The sequence below is a fragment of the Canis lupus genome, chromosome 27, assembly GCF_003254725.2.
Source record: "Canis lupus dingo isolate Sandy chromosome 27, ASM325472v2, whole genome shotgun sequence".
In the NCBI taxonomy this organism is placed as follows: Eukaryota; Metazoa; Chordata; class Mammalia; order Carnivora; family Canidae; genus Canis; species Canis lupus.
Window position 1 is genome coordinate 25159629 of NC_064269.1, and position 24534 is coordinate 25184162.

General features: G+C 37.7%; 1 protein-coding gene across 1 annotated transcript; it reads left to right on the forward strand.

Moving 5' to 3' along the window:
• The first annotated feature begins 5671 nt into the window (after positions 1-5671).
• Positions 5672-23440, forward strand: LOC112665666 (sulfotransferase 6B1-like). The gene is made up of 6 exons (XM_025455660.3): positions 5672-5967; positions 8438-8622; positions 12098-12224; positions 18415-18509; positions 18659-18845; positions 23103-23440. Exons 1-6 carry the CDS (start codon positions 5823-5825, stop codon positions 23219-23221), a joined length of 858 nt encoding a protein of 285 aa, XP_025311445.1. The 5' UTR covers positions 5672-5822; the 3' UTR covers positions 23222-23440.
• Positions 23441-24534: the final 1094 nt, after the last annotated feature.

Sequence of the window (24534 nt, forward strand, 5' to 3'; positions counted from 1 at the left end):
AACCCAACCTGGGGGCTTGATCCCAGGATCCTGGGATCAGAACCAAGCTTAAGGCAGATGCTTAACCAACTGAGCCACCCAGGTGGCCCCGTCCTATGCCTTGTTAAATGAAGGTATCTTGAGCACTAGTTCCTGTCTGACCCTGTTATATGTTGGGTGTGTATGACAACTGGTCTCTTCAATTCCCCAATTCCCAAATCTAAAGCTTGAGAGAATCACACTCTAGACGCTGGGCTTAAGGTGCTTCAGCTGAGGGAATGGCCCCAAGAAGCCCCACTGATGTCTGGGTTTGATGTAGATAATGAAATCACAGACTTCAAGCCTGACCCTGATAGGGACCTTGGAGGCCTCGTGAAGGTCATGAGAGCGTTTTCCTGCTAGGAGGGAAATGAAACATTGGAAGTCAGAGAACACTGGGAGAGCTGGTGTCCAACAATGGCCCCAGTGAGCTACACTTCCCGATACTCATCCCTGTGTAGTCCTCTCCCACACTGACTCTGGGCTGACCCCATATAACTGGCATGTTACATGTTGCTGAAGTGATGTCATGGGACTCCCAAGACCAGATCTTAAGAAACCTTGCAGTTTCTGCTTTGGTCCCTTGGAGCACTCCCTCTGGGGATGCTCGCTTTCAGAATCTAGCCACCATGCTGCAAAAAGCCCAAGCCACATGGAAAAGCCACAGGTAAGCGCTCTGATAGAGAGCCCCACCCAACTCACAGTAAACAGCCACAATGGACTGCCAACCATGTGACTACGCCATCTTCTATGCCAAGCCCAGTCAAGTCTTCAAAAAATCCAGTATTTACTACCTTTTGCTAGCAACTGCCTGGGTAGTGTTTCTTCTTTTTTAACTTAAGATTTGATTTATTTATTTGAGACAGAGAGAGCAGGAGTGGGGGAAGGGGGAATGGGAGAGGAGGAGCAGAGGGAGAGGGACAAGCAGACTCCCCACTGAACAGGGAGCCCACACGGGGTTCCATCTCGGGACCTCATGATCTCAGGATCATGACCTGGGCTCAAAGCAGATGCTTAACCGACTGAGCCACCCAGGTGCCCCCTGCCTGAGAGGTTTGAAGCTGGAACTACTTCCAGGTATCTTCCACAGGATTGTGAAAGATAACAAATTAGTTGCTTGTAAGTCATTACATTTTATGGTGCTTTGTAACCTGCAACAGACAAAGGGACTACTGTCAAACACCTTTCCAATATGATTGCGGCCAATTTATACAGTATCCTATGTTGGCAAAGATATGAATCAGCTATAATTCTTACTAATTTTGCTGGTCAGAGATTCTGGTGAATGGACCTCTGAATCCATCATAAATGTAAATGAGGGCTATAAAAAATCAAATGGCTTAGGAAAAGGATGAGCCCATGCTTTATGATCCTCTGTTGTTTTTTTTTAATTTATTGATTTATTTATTCATGAGAAAGAGAGAGAGAGAGAGAGAAAGAGGCAAAGACACAGGCAGAGGGGGAAGCAGGCTTCATGCTGGGAGCCCAATGCGGGACTCGATCCCGGGACTCCCAGATTGCCCCTGGGCCACAGGCAGGCGCCAAAACGCTGACCCACCCAGGGATACCCTGATCCTCTGTTTATAAGAAAGTTCCACGCAGTATTCTAAAGCATATCGGCAACTTGGCTTACTTAAACTGCACCTGTTTACTCACCTGTAAAATAAAATCATCCTAGATTCCTGCCATGCTGCAATAAAGATTAGCAACCTGATATGGAATTTAGTAGATGCCTAATAGAGCTTTCCAAGCTTTTCAAGGCATCTATGAGAGAAAAGGTCCAGATTCCTCCTCTTTTCTTGATTTTTTCTACAGAACATCCAATGGAGATTGGTCAAAGGATTGGGTGTGGGGGTAGAGTGGTGATTGGAGGTCAGGCATGGTGGGAGAACCAGGGTCAGAGGGGAGAAATGAAGTCACCTTGCCTCACTATTGCTTAGTCCTTCCTCAGCCATGTGTCTCTTCACAACCCCAGCATAACCAAACATGAGGAAAAAAAAAAAAAAAGACTGTCTAATAGGGTCATTCCTTCAGGAACCAGGCAGGTAGAGTCCAGCCGGGCCACAGAGAATAGGGAATGGTGGGGACTAGAGCAAACAGGGTTGGATGGGCCAATGCCCTTCAAATGTAATTTTTTGAGTGTCAAGATACACAGAAAATATGCAAACTGCATCTGGTCTGTGGGATTGCCACTTTTGTGGCCTTATTGGCTCCTCCATCCACTGCATCTAATTGGCCACCAATTCCTCGAGACTCTGCCTTGGAGGCACAGTAAGATCTGCTCTTCTTTGCTCATCATCATTTGCTGTTTTTTTTTTTTTAATTTTTATTTATTTATGATAGTCACAGAGAGAGAGAGAGATTGGCAGAGACACAGGCAGAGGGAGAAGCAGGCTCCATGCACCGGGAGCCCGACGTGGGATTCGATCCCAGGTCTCCAGGATCGCGCCCTGGGCCAAAGGCAGGCGCCAAACCGCTGCACCACCCAGGGATCCCCCATCATTTGCTTCTGCTTTAGTTTCTGTCTTCAGTCTGAATCAGCTGCGACCCACCTCCATATCCAAGCAGATGGGTCCTTCTAGGATGTCATCTCATCTCTTCACTCAATGCCTAAGATCTTTGCTAGTTCCCATAGCTCTCTGGACAATGTTCAGACTCCTTGGTTTAGTGCAAAGGCCTTCCAGGATGCAGCCTATTTCTTTACCTTGCCTTTTCAGCCTTTCCCGGGGCCTGTGTTATACTCAACAGTGTAGACTTTGCCCATTTTGTAATAGCGGATTTTTCGTTATTGAGTTGTAGGTGTTCTCTACACATTCTGGGCTCAAATCTTTTACCAGAGATATGATTTGCAAATATTTTCTTGAATAAATGTTTCTTCATTTGCTTCCTGAGTTTGAACCATTCCTAGAAATTTTATTTTTTTATTTTTATTTTTTTTTAAGATTTTATTTATTGATTTATGAGAGACACAGAGAGAGACACAGAGACACAGGCATAGGGTGAAGCAGGCTCCCTGTGGGGATCCCGATGTGGGACTCGATCTTGGGACTTGGGGATCATGCCCTGTGCCAAAGGAAGATGCTCAACCACTGAGCCACCCAGGCGACCCTTTTCCTAGAGATTTTAAATGTTTAAGTTTTTCTTAAAGATTTTATTTATCCATGTGTTTTAGAGCCAGAATGTGCACATGCATGCATGGGAGGGAGGGGCAAAAGGAGAGAGAGAGCAAGAGAGAATCTGAAGCAGACTCCATGCTGAGCCCAGAGCCAGTGGCAGGGCTTAATCCCATGACCCTGAAATCACGACCCGAGCCGAAACCAAGAGTCTGACACTACCACTGAGCCACCCCAGAGTCCCTAAATGTTTATTTTATTTAAAAAATAGTTGTCATTTCTTATGGTTGTTTCCTCAAGAAGTGGGTCCACAGAGCTTCTCATGCCAACACTGTGGGAGAGGATCTTCCCATAATGCTAATTTTAATTTCAATTTCCTCAATAACTAATAATGTTGAACCCTTTTCCAAAAGTTTACTCAGAGGTATGCTCTTTTGTTGTTGTTGAGTTGTTTGATTTTTATATTATTGATTACCAGGAGTTCTTTAAAGAGTCTGGAAATGAGTATAATGTTGAATATGTATATATATATATATATATATGTGCAATTACACTATTTTTTCCAGTCTGTGGCTTGCCTTGTACTTTCTGAATGGTGCCTTTTAATTGACAGAGGCTCTTAATTTAATCAAGCTCAACTATAATATCTCTCTTTAATAGTTAGTGCTTTTGTGTATCATATTTAAGAATTATTTACCTGCCAAAAGGTCATGAAAATTTTCTTATATGTTTTCTTCTAGAAATTTTTTTTTAATTCTATGATCCATCTTGAATTTTTCTTTGCATATGATGTAAGGTAAGATTTTTTTTTCTCCCATATGGATCCAATTGAACAAAGCAACATTCATTTAAAAGACCATCTTTTTCTTACGGAATTATACCTTTATCATAAATCAAGTGATCATTTACGCATAGGTCTCTTTCTGTACTCTTCATTCTGTTCTATGGATCTATATAGATATCCTTGAGCTCAGGCCACTCTGTCTTAATTAGTGTTGCTCTATGATAAAGTTTAAAAATCTGGTCATCTAAGTCTTACAAGTTTGTTTTTAAGATTTCCTTGGCTATTCTGCTGCTTTCACATTTTCATGTAAATGCTTGTCCATTTACACACGTACACACACACACACACATACACACACACACGCCTGTTGGGATTTTGTTCAAACTGAGTTGACTTTGTAGATCAATACGGAGAGTTTTGACACTTCAATCATAGTCCATCTTCTGGTCCATGGACATGGTATATTTCTCCATTTACTTACACCTTCTTTAACTAGTCTCAGTAATACTTTGTAGCTTTTAATGCCTTGCACACCTTTTATTAGATTTATTTCTAGAGCTTTCATTGTTTCTTCTTATTATAAATAGTAGTGTTTTTAAATTTTTATTTTTCAGTTGATTTTGCTAGAATGTAGAAATACAATTTGTTTTCATAATGCAGCAACCATGCACAATTTACATGTTTATCCTAATGGTAGATTTAGGATTTGCTATGTGTACAATTATTCTGAATTTTATTTCTGCCACTATCATGAATATCTTTCTTCTTCAATTATTTCTTCCACAGTAGACCTATACTTTTTTATGCTCAATTAAGACACTGATCATTTCCTTGTTGATGTACATTTTTTTTGATGGTCAGACGAGCAAACAAAAACACTAAATTGTGGTTCATTGAAGTTATTGGGCACTTTGTTGTCATATCCAATTGAATCCAGAATACGACGATATTAGTGAGTAAAGCAAAGAATGACTCAGACAAAATTTGTTTAATTCAATCATGAACTTCCCATATACATCAAAGCTCAGGATATCTCTTTTCTGGCTTGTGTTTCCTGGTTCCTATGTTATCTTTCTTTCTTTTTAAGACTTATTTATTTATTTATTTATTTATTTATTTATTTATTTATTTATTTTGAGAGAGAGAGAGATAGTAAGAGGGTGCATGAGCAGGGAGGAGAGGGAGAAGCAAGATCCCTGTGAGCATAGAGCAAGGACCCTGATGTGGGGTTTGATTCCAGAACCCTGAGATCATGACCTGAGCCAAAAGCAGACTGAGCCACCCTGGCACTCATGTTATCATTCTTAAAGTATTTCCCATGAAGTTTATCTTTAGTCACAGATTTATCTGCCAATTCTATGAAAAATTTATATTTTCTCACTCCATTCTCTCCCTTCCTGCAACACAATACCGATTAGCTACTTCCTCTACTATGTGTTAATATTAACAAGAAGTTCACTTCTGTAGTCCTTTCCACAGTTACATAATTCCTTAGAGACACTAATTCTTTTCTTATTAAGGCCAAAGGATTTGATTACTCTAGTCCTATCATATCATAATAATTACATTCTGATGGCTTGATAGCCTTGTATGTAAACTATTTGAATATCAAGTTGGAGGAAATATTTTGCAACATGTTATCAAGAAAATCCAGGTGACATCATTTTTACAGTAGACTTTGGCTTAGTTCTGGTTTAAAAATTACTCTTGTGAAGAATTGCAAAACGTAATATGTATGTATGTGTGTATATATATATGTATACATATAAATATACCTCTAACTAGCTCAGTAATTCTAAGATCATTCTGCCACTGAGTGAGCTAGAATTAACATCAAGGACGTTACTTGTTCTGTTCCTTGTGTTAAGTTAGTGTTTAGTAAATACTTTTGATTCATTTGCTGAAAGATGTCATTCCAGAACCAGTCAAGTGTTCTTCATAAATTCAAGGGGATTCTCTTTTCTACTATGTCTTCAGAAGAACTTCTAAACTCCCTGGATTTTTTCAGTGCAAGAGAAGATGATGTATTTCTGGTGTCTTACCCCAAATCTGGTAATGTTTATTTTAATATATTTTTAAGTGTATAAGTACATTTTAAAATGTATGAAATATAAGAAATAAGAAGTATAATATACTACTAATTATGAATATGATAGTATAATAATATAATATACTACTATATAGAAATATAGCAATATTTACAAAACATTTATTTTTTAGAATCATTATCAATAGGAAATTTAAGTATCCTAAATGCTTATTTTAATGAAAAAGTTTGACATTAGAGAGCTGAAAACTGTGTTTTGAGAAAATTCAACTGGAGGATTTAGAGCTTTTATTATAGTCTTGTTTCTCATTTATTCATTAAAGTATACATATATATGTATATATAATAGCATATATAATAAGTATATATATATGGTATATATAATAAGCATAATATCTGTAACATTGTAAAGTTCTCTTCATACTTGTTCCAGGCATGGTGATAAACAGTATTTGTTCATTTCATACTTAATGATTGATTTATAAATGAATAATTTTTTCCTGGGGTAATAAAAATACCATAGTATTTTTAGTACCAAGTGTTTTAGTGTCCAATTTTTAAAAAAGATTTTATTTATTTATTTATTTGAGAAAGAGAGAGAGGCAGAGGGGGAGATGCAGTAGGAGAGGGAAAGGTAGGAGGAGAGGGAGAGGCAAACACCCCACTGATGCAGAGCTTGTTACAAAGCTCTGAGTGGGGCTTGATCCCAAAATCTTGAGATCATGACCTGAGCTGTAGGCAGACGCTTAAGTGACTGAGCCACCCAGGCTCCCCGCAGTGTTCAATTTTATGCCTTCTTAGCCAAAGTTTATTTCCACATATAGTTACATACCCATGAAAGGACCATTATGAATACTGTCATCCTAGGGATAATCTAAATTAATTATGTATTATTTTTAATTTTGAGAAATGGACAGACTATATAATAACTAATGACCTGCTGCGATTTCCAGAAGAGGGGACCTGTGTGAATGGGCATATGCCTGCTAGCAGGGTTTAGCAACTAAGAGCTTAGTTGCTCCCCTTCAAATCATGGTTGCATTTTACTTCTCTTATCTGATTATCAGTCAGGCCCAAGAGGCCTTCCCCAACAGAAGACACAGTTCACATAGGGCCAGAACTTCCAGCTTTTTTTTTTAAAGTATAAATCATATACGTAGTTCTTTTATTGGAAAATAGTGTTGCAAATGGAAATTAAATGATAGCTTCCAGAATACCTCAGTGTTCTATGTAATAGGTCACTTTTTGAATGACTATACCTTACCCTAGGTTGATATGTTAGTTTAGAAAGTGGTTTATATTTTTAAGTTTCTTTGAGCAGGTGGCTAGTTTATAACCATATATGTAAACAACCCTATATAAAGCTTCCACTCTACATTCTGATGCCTTTGATATCACTCACCAGCTCCAGAAGTCCCCTGACCTGAATACAGCCCAAAATATTCTCTCTTCTTCACCAAAATAAAACAATAGATTTGTGAGAATAATAAGAATGTCATTACTATATTAGTCATGTTTATATGAATGTTATAAATATTTGACTTATTAACATTATAATCTAAAATAGTCTTAAATTTAAAACATATCATGCAAATGGGAGCACTGTTTAAATATTTCTTTAACTATAAATTAGTTAATATTGTAACAAATTTAGAATTGGAATTACAATGAGATAAATGGAAAGTAGGTCTGATTTAAACTTTTTAGGAACATTGCTTTCAAATCAGCAAAGCATCCTCCCCATCTAAACTTCTACTTTCCTGTTCCAGTTCTCTATTGTCTACAATATTGGAGTTTGCTTTATGTAAACATAAAGTGATACTCCTTCCAGACTTCATGGTAGCAGAGGATTATATCCTTATGATGTCTGAATATAGCATTTGTTCACTGTTCAAATGCTTTGCTTGTACAACAACTCTGTATTGGCACACAAAAAAAATTAAGATCCAGTGTCTATCTTCCAGGGGAAAATGGAGAGATAAACACAAATATAAGCAGTGGCAACTATGCTCTGGTGTGTGCTACTTGGGAGGGACAGAAAGGGTAAACAATTATGCCAGGGGAGTGGGAACTCAGAGCATAGTGTATAAAAGAGCAAGATGCAGGAGTTTGCAGGACCAGTGGGAACTGCGTATGGAAAGATCTGTATATTAGAGAAGGTGCTAGAGGTGAGTGTAGCACAGACTATTTCAAGCTGAGGAAATAGCATAGACAGTGCTCAGTCTCTTCAAGATCTTTCAAGTGTGATTCTTCCTGTAAAAAGAATTAACGTCTCAAGCATTTCAACTGGTGTCTCTGGTTTCAATGGGTGTCAAGAGGTAATAATAACTATTTATAACAAAATTAATGCATTCCTTGCTATTATAACCTCATGCTAATTTTCTATATTTATGTCATTAAGACTTTCATTTACTTATTTTTTTAAGAGTTTCATTTAATTTAAAAAAATGTTTTTTGTCTCATTTTTGTGTCAAGGCACTCACTGGATTGCAGAGGTCATTGGGAACATTCCCAATGCTCGAATGAGTCTTACATCTCCCATTGAGTTGGGAGACATTTCTAAATTTGACGAGCTAAAAATGAACTCTAAGAGAAGAGTTATTCCCACACATTTGAGCTACAACATGCTACCAGTGAATATTAAACAAAAACAATGCAAGGTGAGTTCAGTGGTTAAGAACAAAGATTTGGGAGGATCAGAAAACTGGGCTTGGGTTCTTGCTCTGCCACTCTCAAGCTGTGTGACCTTGGAAAATTGCTAATGTTCTCTGAGCCTTGGTTTCCTCATTTGACACAGAAACAACAGTATCCATTGCATATAATGTGGCAAAGATTAAATAAGATAATGAATATATAGGTGCCTCAGTATCTAGCACATAAAAATGATTTAATAATCTTTTAGTAATGAAAGAAATATGAATGCAACATTGGCATGTCACCCATAATTACACTAGACAATGTCTTATTCTAGTCTGTGAATCTGGTTTTTGCCTTTTTCTTTAAATATTGATGTCAAGGGAAAGAAAAGTTGCCTTAATATTATTTTATCTATCATTTTTGCAAGGGATTATATAGGAAAAGAATAAAAAATAAATTGTGTATAAGACATGAAAGAATATATAATAACTCAGGCTCTTTTTAAGTGCACACATTATTATTATTTTAAAAGTTAATCATAATGTAAAAGAACATTTTCATATGTTTCTTACTCAAATTCATGTTCTCATGGAAAATGTTTATGGAATAAGGTTACAGAGAAAGCATGTTTTCAATCCATATATACTTGATAATCCTAATTATTTAAAATACACATACACATGCATTTAAAAAAAAGACTGAATGTAAATGTATCAACATAACGAGTGGTTTGCTATGGTATGGCATGAGGGTTGGATTTTATTTTCTTTACAGATACCTGTGTAAGGAGCATTCTAAAATTATGTTTTGATGAGAAAATGTGTATATTTGAAAAGCAAAAGCAAGATACATGTGTCCACTGTAGCAAGTTTCCAGTAATGAATCCTGTTTAAATAGCGTTAGCCATAGTCTAAAAGTAAAAACAAAAGTAACCTACCAGTCAAGTGTGCATGAATCAAAGCAGATCTTCCTATGATTGTAACTCTAGAACCACAAGGTCTCCATGCACACCATCTAGTCCTCTTCCCAAACGAAAGTAAACACAATCAACCAGAGACAAATGTCCTAGAGTGTTACCTTTACCCCCAGCAAATCTACCAGACAGAAGAGACGAAGTCATACTAACTTGATTAGCATAAACTAACTGGATTTCACTTAACTGAGTCTTTTTATTTCAAGCAAACTCAAAGGGAGAGAGAGAGAGAGAGGAGAGATTTGGGGATAAAAGGAGTCTGGTAAGCTCAATAACCCTTACTCAGGGCCACGCAACAACACTGATAACAAAGGGCTGTCAGAAGTTATGCTGTGTTTTATAAACACATGACAACAAAGACAAGAGTAGATGGTTTTCCTTTCATAAGCAAAGAAACTCAAGCTCCGAAAGGTTAGGGTGCTTCTTAAAACCGCCACAGTAAAGATGGAGCCTTAAGGTACAACCCTGATGGGGAGTGAAACTCTCTGGTTGTACCTGGTTTCCCCAGATGGTGACCTGCCTTCTGTTGCTTCCTGCCTAGCCCTCAGAGCTTGGGGGCTACTGGAACCTTCCCTGCTCCAGCAGGCCTGGCAGATAGTCAGTTCCTCTTGTGATCTTTCCCTACCAGCCCTCGACCCTACTTAGCCTCCTATGTCTATTTCCTAATCTTTATCTCCCCCACCTCCTTTTTATGGTTTCCAAACTCTCTTACATGAAATTTATGTTTTTAGCTCAGTTCATTGTACTTAGTTAATATTTAGTTTTTTTCTCAGAGTACTATTCTGCTTTCTCTGCATATCTTTCAACCACCCCTCAGATTTCTTAGATTATTGTATGTGTGTGTTTATTGTGTATAATTGACATAAAACATTGTATTCATTTCAGAAGTACCACTTAATGGCTCAATATTAGTATATATTGTGTTAATAGTTTGTATTGTCTTAATTAGTATATATTGTACTAATAGTTTGTATCTGTGTTACTAGTTTGCATGGTCTTTCCCACTGGATAATACTGACATGTAACTTTGGGTATTCTCCAAAGGCCCTAGGACACTCCTCTCTCCCGAAACGAACAGACAAAAAACTCCAACTTCATGGCTAAGGCTTAAAAATCTGCCACTTTATCCCTTTTTATTAAGACAGTCAGTGGATTCTTAAAGGATTTTCAGATCCTTGGGGTTCTGTGAATCTGCTCAGGATGCAGAGAGCAGTTAGAGCGTGAAATGTTGAGTTACTCCACAATTCTCTCTGGAGATGAAGAAAGGCTAATGGGGGCAGAGCCGGGGTGAGAGCTGGCTCTTCAGTTCTCTGCACAGTGGCCTTTACCTTTACACCTCTCAAGTGAGGAGGACCAGGTGGACTATGAACACAGTACAGAAAGATAGTTACGTATTAAACATGACTCAATAAACGCTTTCTTACCTACGTAATATGCGTCCACCTGAATATCGATTTAAGAGCAAGTGGAACATCTAGTACTCATGCAACATTGACCATGATCGAAGATAGTCCTACTACACTCAGCGTCTCTCACTGTTTTCCGGAGGTTTTTTATATGTTCGGACTGCATGTACTCTGTACCTCCCCAGTTACAACCTTCATGACACTGCATTCCCTTACCTGACCATTTTGAGAGAGCGGGTAACATTTCTGTCTTGCACATATGTCTTAGACCTAGGACATTCCGCTCTGCTGGGTTTCTGGTAGGTACTAAACAGAAATTTATTGAATTGAATCAGATTGCAATGGCAGTGTTTGTGTTAATTAGGAGGGTGGCTCAGATTCCCTACTCTGTGGTGATTAAACTGGAGAAAATGAAATGCCAAAACACCATTCTTCCTATAAATAAGAATAGACAATTTAAAAGAAATCTTAGTGTATTCATTTATTTTGTTTTTTAAAAAGATTTTATGTATTTATTCATGAGACACAGAGAGAGAGGCAGAGACACAGGCAGAGGGAGAAGCAGGTTCCCCATGGGGAGCCCGATGCAGGACTTGATCCCAGGACTCGGGGATCACGACCTGAGCCAAAGGCAGATGCTCAACCGCTGAGCCACCCAGATCCCCCATAGTGTATTTAAATCATGTTTTATAACATTGAAATTATTTAAATTGTATCATGTTAAAATTTTTTTATATTAAAAAAGTGCTCACATCCAACAAAAGAATAGAGGGTTTCTTGTGTCTACCGCTGAAAAGATAGGACCACAGTTAGCACATAAATTGAAAAAGTGTGGTCAGTGGACTAGTAGCACTAACACCAGCCAGGAGCTGCTTAAAAATGCAGATTATGCCAGGCCTCATCCTGGACCCCCGAATCAGAATCTGCATTTTAGCAAGATTCTTGGACAACTCATTTGCACATTAGCATTAGAGAATCACTGGCCTGAGTCTGTGCTCAATAATCAGCATAAGCTGACAACAAATCACTGCTTGCACAGCTAAGTCCAGTTGCTTTTTTAAGGAAACATTCTGTGTGGGGGCTGTTTCCATCTAAAAATAAACTGATTTTTTTTAACAGATTATCTACATCATTAGGAATCCAAAAGATACGGCCGTTTCTTTATTCCACTACTACAGAGATAACCCGAATCTCCCTGGCATTGAAACCTGGGCTGCATTTTTTGAGCTTTTCCTAAGAGGAGATGGTAAATATAACAATGATTTCTATTCATCATTTGAAAGCATTTTCCAAAAGTTTAACTGGATCCTTTTTTTTTTTTTTTTAAAGATTTTATTTATTTATTCATGATAGTCACAGAGAGAGAGAGGCTCAGAGACACAGGCAGAGGGAGAAGCAGGCTCCGTGCACCGGGAGCCCGACGTGGGATTCGATCCCGGGTCTCCAGGATCGCGCCCTGGGCCAAAGGCAGGCGCCAAACCGCTGCGCCACCCAGGGATCCCAGTTTAACTGGATCCTAATGGCCTACTTTCAGAAACACATTTGGATAGATTATTCTTTTACTTCTAATCCATTTTTTCTCACTTTGTTTCTTCATAGACTTTCTTATCACCTGTGGGTAGTACGGATTTGCAATTACTTATTGAGCTGGTTGCAATGTTTTTAAAACAAAAATTAATTCCAATCAGGCATCACTTTTTTTTTTTTCATGCCATTAGTCTTGTCAGTGTAATAATTATGCATTGATTGGAGTATAGCAAGATACAGTTGAAACCTGCACGGGCAGCCCAAAACATATCTTAAATATACCAAATGGAAAATACCAACAAATGATACACATACAAAAAAAAAAAACAAAATTCTCCCTCCACATCCCAAAGAGGAAAAAAAAAAAATCCCCAAACAAAACAAATGAAAGAATTAGCCATCTTGACACTTGGCTTATAAAGATGAACAAAAAGCAATTTTTCCTGAAAATACTAAAATGATATATCATTTGATTGAGCTGTGCAACGGATATTGATCCTGCTTAACCGTGCATGGCCTTTGAATTTATTACTTTTTCTCTAACTCACTGGTATCTGAAGAACTTAAACACTTAAAAACAAAACCCAAAAAGCCTGAGTTCCTAAGCTTTCATTAAACAAAAATAATAAGCCAAGACAATGCAGAATTTAGAAGAGGCATGATTTAGAAACATTGTGTACCCACAGGATCTTATCTCTCACTGGGTTTAAAGGTAAATCTGCTTAATTATTAGTTGCGCTATTTCACTTGTAAATTATTAAGCTTTTACTTGTTAATTTCAGAGAGGCCACAGTAAGTATAACCTTAACATGAGGATGTTGAGAACTTGCTAGCAACAAAGTTTAACACTTTCTTTTGACTTATTCCTTATGGGATAATATACTATGCTCACAATATTTCCTCTCCTTTTTTGCAAGCATTTAGTAGAGCCATAACATTTCAGGAATGACATGTCTATTAAAGATCATCAGGTTAAAACACCCACCTGATGTTTGAATCACCTTTGCCAAGAGTTGTACAGGCTAAACTTGAACTCCTTAACTTTGACAACAGGTTCACACCCCCAGCTCCTGCCCCCAAATGACATATTCCAGCTTGGTACTGCTAAGATGTTAAAAAAAAATCTTACTATGTAATATAGACACTTAGCTAAGTGATAGGCAAACACGATCTCCTATCATCCTTACTAGAACACACGAGCTAGATGTTATCCTTATTTTACAGGTGAGGAAAATGCAGATGTTGGGAGGCCAAATAACTTGTCCAGATGCATCACTCGTAAGGAGCCACAGTTTAAGTTCAGGTGTCAGCTCCAAAATCTTTGCTGTTACCACTGTGGCATAACTCATCCAACAAGAAAACTGGTCCTCTGATCATTCATTCCTCCTCTACACAATAGCCTTCTAAATATTTGGAGATAGTTAGCATGCCTCACTCTGCCTCAATTCCATTTTTGGAATGAACAGAGTTTAGATACATAATTTATTTAAAAAAAAAAAAAACCCAGATCTTGAGTCTGCTTTTCCTCAGGAAAAGAAAAGCCACGTTTGTCTCCAATTATTATACACCAGGGTTCACTACCCCTCTCACTGCTGCATGAGCTCTAATTTGGCTACATCTCTATGGTTTTGCAGTGCCCAGAAGACAAAAAAACATCTTCTGGGTATGGTCTGACTAGGGCAGAGTAAAGTAGGCCTGTTAGTGCTCTTCTTCTGGAGATTATTTCTCTATGAATGTATCCACAGAAAGGGCAACTCAGTCCTTATGCAGGGAAGCAAACTAGCTTTGTCATAGGGCATTTATCCTTTGCTACCACCACATTATCTGATGTCATAGCAGAACATCTGGGAAAGGCAGTCAGTTGGAAAAAATGCTCCAGATGATTCTTTTATACTTTCTTAGGTATGTTAATAGATTTTTAATTGTAAAATGATCTGCTGTGTATTATACAATCAGGTAATCTAGCCTGGCCAAGCCCTGTCCACACTAAGAGTAGTCAGTGAATTGCTAAAACTTTTTAAAATTTACTTAAGTGGGAACAGCATTTATGGTATTTATAAAATGAAGTTGTCTGTTCTCCTGTTAAATATATGTGACTGTATTTCAGGGATGTTCTTCAGTGACTTTTTGAGGAGAGGATACTTTCTCTTGCCAATGACAACATGATATAGTAGAAAAACAGACTATGGAGCTAGAAGAACAGGAGTCAAGTCTTGACTAAAACTTATTCCCCCCCCCCCCAAAAAAAAAAAACTTATTCCCTGTGTGACTGTGGACAAATTGCTTAATCATTCTGAGGTTTGGATTTTGTAGGATTACTTAGATGTTCAAATGAAGTCACGACTAAAAATTGACTATAGAAATCTACTCACTCTATTGGATGTATAGTTTCATTTTAGGGCAGAAATTTTACAAGCGGGCATTTATCTAGAAACATTATTTTACAACTGAGGCATCATGATATCCTCCAAACTGTAATATATATATATATGTCTTTTTCCAAACCATAAATATATACACATTATATGAGAAGACAGTACCATAAAGACATAGATAGCTACACATTTATCTTATCATTTAATTTATCCTTTCAGACAGCTTCCAAATACATTTTAAGTTTTCAAATAAAACAGTAAGCTGTGTTCTGGCAACATCTTGACAGATTAATATCTCAATGAAATGAATATCTTAGTGTCATACTTTTTTCTCTGTTAGCCTCCTCTCCAGTCTTATATGAGAACTCCATATTTTCTAGGCACTTCATCTTGGAGAATTTGTGCACAGTCATCTATCATCAGAGTGCTTTCTAGAAACTAGAAATTAAAATGTTCTTTGTAACTGGATCAGAACAGGGCAGAGGGTTTGCGGAAAGTGTGGGAGGTTTGAAATAGTTGATGTGGAGAATAGAAGAGTGTGTCAGTGCAGGACAAATAGGTTCTAGGTTCGCCAGGCAACCTTGGGATACTTGAGGCTAGAAAAATGGATTTGCAGTGGTGTCAATACAGACTTGTCTAAATTCCTTCAGCAGAACTCAGCAGCAATGGGCAGGAAGAAAAGAAGGTTAAGTGTTCTGATTCAATACAGAGTGTTTTTCAGGTGGTTGAAATAAACAGTGGGGGAGCAAGGAAGTTGAAAGTTTGGGCCAGAAAACTGTTGAGGAGATGAACAAGGGGAAGGAAAATGAAGATTAAAAAGGACACAAATGGTCCATGGGGTATTTGCAGAAGCTGTCCCTCAAAGTGTTGGTGGCAAGACTTGCCCTGTCCCCAGGGCGTTGTGGTCTAAACAGTCTTCTGTGACTGCAGGGGACAGATCAGAAAGTCCAATTCTGACCCAGATAAGGCTAAGAAGAGTGATATTCAAAGAACACGAAGTCTTAAAGGAGCCTGGATTATCTAAGAGGGAGGGGTTCTGCAAGTTGATAGGAAGTGGTGATACTGCTGCTGCATAAGCCATGCCTAAAATGCATGGGTTGGTTGAGAAAGAGTGACTTCTGTTGGGGGGGGTGGGGCATGTCAGGGGAACAAGTAATTCTGGACAACAAAGGAGGGCCATCCAGGTATCTGTTTAGGACAGGAGGTGATAGAAAATTCTGTCATTAAGTGCAGGATGCAGAGAAAAGCCTTTCCCATAAAAGAAATATTTGAAGTCTCTGTTTTGGAAGCTATACTATCTTTAAAACCATAGGTCTAGACAAGGAGGATTCTGATTAAAAAATTAACCCAAAGTGCTATTCTGTATATTGGTAAGGAAGAGACAGGCAGCCAATTTCTTTAAATTCTTTTGTCTTTTTGGAACAAGATGGAACGTAAATTAATTAGTTAATAAGAGAATAGCTGGCTCTCAAATGATGATCAGGCTATCACTGGAAAGATTATTCTTAAATCCATTTGGGGTATGTAGGCATGCATTTCCTCCTGAAAAACCATCGTGGGCCAAGTCAATTACAGCTAACTACCAGCTGAAACACTGTGACATGTGGCCTCTTTCCACACCCAGCCTTGCAGTCACAGAAGCCTGGGCTCCCTGACAGTCCTGAGGGCTTCCATTGCATCAGCATCTCTGGGTGGTGATGTCACCCACCAGGGCTGGGCTGAGCTGCCTCTGCCCAGGGGAGGTGGTGATATAGGTGGAGACTGGGAGCATAGTCTGAAGTAACAGAGACTCGTTCACTCGATAAATTCCTAGCAGAGAAAATCCCACCAAGTGTTTGTTCCTGGGAAAAGACTGGCCTGTTCTTAGAAGGTAAACTCCCTATCACTGATAGGGTACTTGGGTCATTCTAAGATAAAGTATTTATGTAAGTCACTGAACTGGCAGTGAGAATGTGGGTAACCCAAGATGTGTCAGCCCTTTCAAACACCCGTTCTTAATTATACAGCCCTCTGGGTCCACAGGTTAGAAAACCAGGCTCTGTGATGATACCATTGCAGTGCTCGATGTCCTAGTTTTACAAATGCATTATGGTTATTTTCTTGCCCTTTACTTCCTTAGGAGCCGATGCTGTGAGAAATTGCAGTTAGTTAGGAGTTAATGATACATCAATTTATTCAAAACTTTAATGTTCAAAATTTATATGGCACAATGTCTGGCAAACACTAATGGCTTCATAAATGCTTATTAAATGAATCAATAGCAGATCTTGAGAAAATTGCGAGCAGAGGAGCTCTTTTATAATTTGGACATTAGCTAGTATTAGATCTGTGGATAATAGGGGTGCATGGAAAGATGTATATGTAGCATTTTAAATTACTATGTTTGATGCTTTAGATTGTCAAGCTAGTCAACTTTCTGTCATACAAGAAGTTGCTCACTTTTTGTTTTTTATCATCACTGTTGATAATTTGTTTTGCATGATCATATTTTACTTTTAAGCCCCGGAGATTTTTGAGGTCTGTCAAATTAACAAAACAATAAAGAGATAATATCAACTACTGGTAAAGCCCTAACTCTGTATTTTTCAGCCTTGAACTAAGATAAATAAATAGAATTCTTTTTACTTTTCTTACCCCACCCCTTTTTGAGGAAGTTTATAAACATTTTCTGCTAAGAACTTATAAAAAGTGTGTCACTTTGCAGGAAGAAAATAATAAATTCTCGATGTTTCTCTATTTCTCCCCTAGATCCAAAGTAGTTAGCAGAACATAATTATTGAGAAAATGGGTATCTCTGTATTTCTACTGTATTTCTACTGTCACTTCTGATGATGATAAAAAGATACCAAAGAAAAAACAACACAGCCTTATTTAGAGATATAGCCGTCCAATTTCATTTCACAATACTGTATTTAGAAACAGTAGTGTTTCATTTTATTTTATTTTATCTTGTTTTTAAAGATTTTCTTTATTTATTCATGAGAGGCACACAGAGAGAAGCAGAGACATAAACAGAGGGAGAAGCAGGCTGTCTGAGGGGAGCCCGATGCAGGACTCAATCCTCAGACCCTGGGATCATGCCCTGGGCTGAAGGCAGAAGCTCAATCACTGAACTACCTAGGTGTCCCAAAACAGTAGTGTTTTAAAACTGAGCTCTTCTAAGGAAAACTCTTTTATTTAAATATTTTAAGATCTTATTTAATTTTTAATTATTGAATTTTGTTAAAGCTAATTATAAGTTCCTTCATAGATTATGAATGACACATTGTTACTGTAGAAGACAGGTATTAACATATGTCATTAACATTTTCTTTTCTTTTCTTTTTTTCATTTTAAACCCAGTATAATTAATTGACAGTGTTATATTAGTTTCAGGTGTACACTTCAGTGATTCAACAATTCTTATTGTAAAACTTTTTCATTCTAGAGCCTAATACATGTGTGCCTTACTTTGCCTACTTTGTTGAAGTAGGAAGAACCTTGGGATGCCAAGCCATGATCTTGAATATTAACACAATTCATTTTTCCTTCTAGTTGTATATGGATCCTGGTTTGATCATGTTTTAAGCTGGGAAGAACACAAAAATGATAAAAACATTCTAATTATATTCTATGAAGAAATGAAGAAAGTAAGTCCTTTCTAGCATTTCAACAATCAAAATTTAAGTAAGATTAAGTTAAAACAGGAAATCAATAAATTCTGTTTTCAGGGTTGAGAAAATGAATTTGGTGTTTTGATGAATTACACTTTTAAAGAATAACTTTTCTTGCTGCGCAGGATCCTTCTAAAAGCATAAAGAAAATAACTACTTTCCTCGGTATAAATGTGAATGACAGTGAAATTAATAAGATTGCTCAGAAGACGTCATTCAGTGAAATGAAAAATAATGCGGCCAAAGAAAACTGTGATCCAAATCATACCATCTGTGCCCTCACATCCAATAGGAACCTGGTATTTCGGAAAGGTAAGTCAGAAAGGGATGTGGTACTTTGCCTAGGGCTTATATTTGGAAGTAGTTCCATTTTACCATTTAAATTTCACCATCGTGCACCCTATCTCTTGCACAATGGATCGCTTATTGTCATCCCTCAGTGAATATTTAACTAAACAAATTTCTTAAATTGCATTATTTCCAGACATTGAGATGTCCATGCCCAGATAGGAACCAACTGAGGGAAAGACACAGGTGTCAAACAGATAGATGGAAATTATAAAGCTCCGTGAAGGGGATCCCTGGGTGGCGCAGCGGTTTAGCGCCTGCCTTTGGCCCAGGGCGCGATCCTGGAGACCCGGGATCGAATCCCACGTCGGGCTCCCGGTCCGTGGAGCCTGCTTCTCCCTATGTCTCTGCCTCTCTCTCTCTCTCTCTCTCTCTCTCTCTCTCTGTGACTATCATAAATAAGTAAAAAAAAATTAAAAAAAAAATAAAGCTCCGTGAAGAATGGACCTCAGGTCTGCAGCCTAGAATGTTTGCTAATAACTTATCCTAAATTTTGCAAATGTGCTTGCTTAGACACAACCAAATGCAGTCCTGTCCCTGCATTGAGACAGCCCCCATAGAGCATGGTGAAGAGCAGTACATGACACGTGTTTTCTTCAGAAGAGAGAAGGGAGCTGATGAGTGTGGACAGTACACTTTCGTAAACTGATCAAATAACTGTCCCCGCAGAAGTTAGGGGTAGACAGAGAAGCTAGAAGTGTTATCTCAGGACCTTCTTCTACATGAAAACCCACAGAGAAGGAAAAAAATCCACTACTTCCTAACATTTAACTTAGAGCCATTTTGAGCACATCCAGATATGGAATTGTGTTGAAATCCATGTGAGTTTTAGTCCAGATCCTCCCTGGATCTTACAGAACTTATAATAACAAGATTTTCTGCATTTAGATGCTCAGGTATCTTACTAGAAAACACACCTTTGTTTCCATTTTTTGGCTCATCTGAATATAATTCCTCCCAAAGCAGCTATTCACTAACTCATATGGATCAGATAGTGCCTTAACTTTGTAAATTACTTTGTATTTTTTGGTGGTTCATTTTTTATTTTCTCATAGTTGCAAAACCAGGCCTGGGAGAGAGGAAGAACTCAATTCAGCAAATATTTACTAATAAACTCTTTTCTAAGAACTAAGATTCAAAAATTGAATAAAATAGTCTTGTCCCTCAGAAGATCACAATGTAAACAGTAGTAGGTGATAATAACTGTGCTAGTAGTATAAGCAAATGTGAACAGTAACATGAATATGGGAGAGAGAATTTTTTCATAACAAAGTAGGTGGTGAGGAGATGACATAGGATCTGGGATTGCAAGCATGAGCAAGATCTTACCAGGAAAATGAGAGGGAAGAAATACATTCCAGCAACAGCTAACAACAAGAAGAAAAGCTCAAAACCACCAGGGAATTGGACTGTGCTTTTTTTTAGAAAGAGCAGATAGTCTCCTGTGCTAGAGGGTATATGATGCATGGAGCAGAATCAGGGAGATAAAAATTGGGGCCAGAGAACAAAAGTTCTGATGCATGTTATGAGGGGGTCTTTTTCTCCCCCTGGTCTATTTGCTTGCTTTAAGAAGGGACCTGAAAATAATAGAGCAGGGTGGAAAGTTGTTTAGAAGAGGGTGAAACCAGAGGCAGAAAGTCCAGTAAGAGGTCATTGTAATAGTCCAGGTATGAAACATTGAGGGTCAGAACTTGGGCCTTATCAGGGAGCCACTGTTGAGTGGAACTCAGTTCAGAAGTCAATTTAGGAGCTATTGGCAGTTTAAGGAATGAGGCAAAATTATTCAGGATGAGTGGGAAGGGCTAGTGGAGAAAGGATTAGAAGGGGAAACCCTAGAGATGCTAACATCAATGGGAGTGAAACAGCTGAGATGAGCCAAAAAATGAAACTGGGGTCAAACATGGCCATGTATCATTCATGAATTCTGATGGTGGTCTCCATAGTGGTGGCGATGGGAGGCAGAATGCAGGGATTGAAGAGATGAGAGAGAGAAAGAAGGGAAGCAGCAAATGAGGACCCCTCTTCCAAGAAGTTTGAAAATGGAGGACAAGAACCAGATGACATGGGAGGGTCAAGAAAAAGATTAGGATGAGTGGGAGAGAGAAGATAAAGGGAAGACAGAAAGGATTTAGGAAAGGATACATGAAGAGAGGTGAAACAAGCAAAGAGATGAGAAACAGAGATTGGGAGGGATTATGGTCAAGAGAATGATGAGAGATGAGAAAGTTCTGATGCTTCATGGAATCCAGTGGTACTCTTGATATCTTTTATCACTGTCCTTTGACATATGATTAGCAAAATCCTCAGTTTCCACCCATCTTATCCTACCAACTTGAGAAATTTTACTCTAAAGAGAAGAGAGGTAGTCTTTGGCCTGCCATACAAGTGACACTAGCAAATATTCCCAAATGAAACCATATCAATATAATTTAATCTTAGCTAATAACATTAATTCTAATGAAATTAAATTCTATCTTAAAGTAGTTTCTTTGTATAGGATCTGACAAAACACAGAAAGTCGACAATGAAAACATCCTCACTGATACTAGTCACAATGAGTGCCTATTGTTAAATTTGGACTATATGAAGAATTAAACACAAGGATGGGTTATTCACTTTATTCCTTCTATTGGCTGGGGGGGAGGAGGTTAGGATCCATCCTCTGAAAATAATCATTTCAAATGAACTACAGAAGTCAATGACGCAGACTCCTTGGTGCAAGAGATATCCCTCACTTTACGGAGGAGAATTTATGCCTGCAGTTGGGAGCTGATATTCTAGAAACTGACAATGGTGGACATGGAGATAAGGTGACAGGCAAGGAGCAGTCCACATAAGTTTCAGAAGCCTAAGGGTCCCTATATACTAAAATTTAGGGGGGAAATTACTGAGGAACCTATTAATTTCTTAGGGCTGTGGAAAGATATAGAGATAGGATGCGTGCTGCAATATTGCTCATAACATTGAAAACCTCAAATGCACTTAATTGGCCTCTAACCAGAAACTGTTAAATGTATTAAATCACATTCATGCAGGGGTTTACTATGGAATCATGAAAACTATAGAGTGAGAATAGCTGGAACCTACTGAGCTTACTATGTGCCAGGCACGTTACTAGATTTATCTTAAACTTGACAATAGGCTCTTGAGGGTGATATTCATATTATTTACATTTTACTAAGATGCCAAGCACCTGAATAACTTGTCCAACATCATGCAACTAGTTGCTGGTAGAGTCAAGATTTGAATCCAAGCAGTCTTATTCTGCCCTCCACAACTTTCACTGTAGATATAGAAGTGCTAATATGGAAAGATGGTGTGTAACTGGAGGTGAGGTGAGGGGGGGACATCATGCAAGTAACTTGGCAATGGTATTTCCAACTCTCTGTTATCAATATTGTAAAATTAATTTCCCTAAAGTAAGACCAATTAAGGTGAAATAGGTGAAGGGATTAAGAGTACACTTATCATCATGAGCACTGAGTAATATATAAAATTGCTGAATCATTGCACTGTACACCTGAAATTACTATAACACTGTAAATTAATTATACTTGAATCAAAAAAAAAAAAAAAAAAAGGAAGAGAGAGAGACCAATTACCCAGCCCTGTGATATGTTATCAGCACATATCAGCACAGTTATTGCTTCACAGGTGCATAGATGGGGAAATAAGTGACATCATTATGTTCCCTTTGTCTGCTTTTATGTTTTATTTTTAAAGAGTTATTTATTTTAGAGAGAGAGAGAGAGAGCACAAGCAGGAGGGGTAGGGAGATGGAGAGAGAATCTCAAGCAATGAGCGTGGAGCCCCACATGGGGCTTGAGATCTCAGAACCCTTGAGATCTCAACCTACCTGAAACCAAGAATTGGGTGCTTAACGGACTGCACCACCCAGGCCTTTTAAAAACTTCTATGGTTTAACTAAAGTTAGGTGAGACATTTCTTGCCTGCTAGCATAAAATCTAGGACATTTATATATTTTAATCTTCTTTTCTTTTTAAGAAATAACTTCTTAAACTGTATATATTATTATGCAACCATTACTGAGGAAATTAGAAGCAACAAGTAAGCAAATGAAGAAAAGAATAATCCCCTAGTACTTATCACCAAGAAATGATATCATTCATATTTTGTTGCAAATCTGACAGATTTTTTTTTTTTTGGTGAATGCTATATATTTAAATTGGTTCTTATCTGATATGTTTCCACTTTTTCCAGGAGCAGTGGGTGATTGGATAAACTACTTTACTTCAAAGCAGAGGAGAGTATTTGATGAACTATTCACAGAGAAAATGAAACACAGTGAACTAGCAAGACACTTTGAAGATAACTCTTAATATAAATGGGGAATGAAACTACCTTCCAGGGGCACCTGGGTGGCTCAGTAGGGTTAAACACCTGCCTTTGGCTCAGGTCATGACCACAGCAGTCCCTTTGGGGAGCTTGCTTCTCCCTTTCCCTCTGCCTTCCCCTGCACCACCCGCCCCCCACTCATTCTCGCTCTCTTGCACTGTTTCTCTCAAATAAATAAATAAAATATTTATCTTAAAAAATCACTTTCCATTTTATGTGATGCAGTACTTGGGGTATACATAAGTATTTTTTACCAATATGAAAAGCAGATATTTCTTTCAGTGAGAAATGGACACTTCATGAATGTGTCAGAAGTGTCATTTATGAGAGATTGTTATTAATATATTTGGTGATAGCAAAGAATTATTAACAAAAGGAAGTATACAATTTTGAAATGGCTGAATTATATATCTGCTTTCAAGATATTCATAAGGCAAAGAGGTTACTTCTTTCAGAGAGCATATTACCATGGGTGTTCTATAAACTTCATTAATGTACAACAAAAGCAGTGAGGGATCATCCAAAATAACAAATGTCTTAGAAGAATTTATGTTTTGCCTATTTGGACATCATGACCTCTAAACAAATGTTTTCATTTCAACATTCCTTGGTGTCTGTGTAGAAATAGTCTTCACTGACTATAAAAAATGACAAACATAATCTTACTAAGGTGGAGCACCTAATATGTAGATAATATCAAATGATCACAACCCAGTACCTTAGTGAAAATGAAGAATGAAAGAATACTCTTTCACATTAAGGTAACACTGATACGGCATTCCAGTATTTTCTTTATCTTTTATAAAGTGAATTAAATGACATAATTTCTTATTTTCCACTTTTGAAAAGTATTATTTTACTTGAAGTGTTTACAATTTTTTTTCTACTATTTTGAGTATGTATTCTTTCTCCAAGTAGCATTTTCAGGATTAATTCAATCTCTATTTTTCTCTCTCTCTTGTAATGAGTATTATTCTGTAGCTTTAGCCTAGAAAACATTGTAATGAAATTTCAGTGACCTTAGTTCAGGATTATAACTTAAATGACAACACACCACTTATGAACATCTACATCATGTTGCTTACATCTGCGCCATAATATCTAACTCAAGGCTGTCAAAGGGATGGGTTGAGTGAGTTAACTCAACCAAACACTTTGCTCTTAAACTTCAATGTATTGTGGATCTTATTTCTGGTAACAAATCTGTTGGAGTCTTTTGTACTGGGTTTATCATAATTCAGGAAGTATTAGATCTTCATAAATCTCCTATATATACATATTTGTTACAAATAAAATG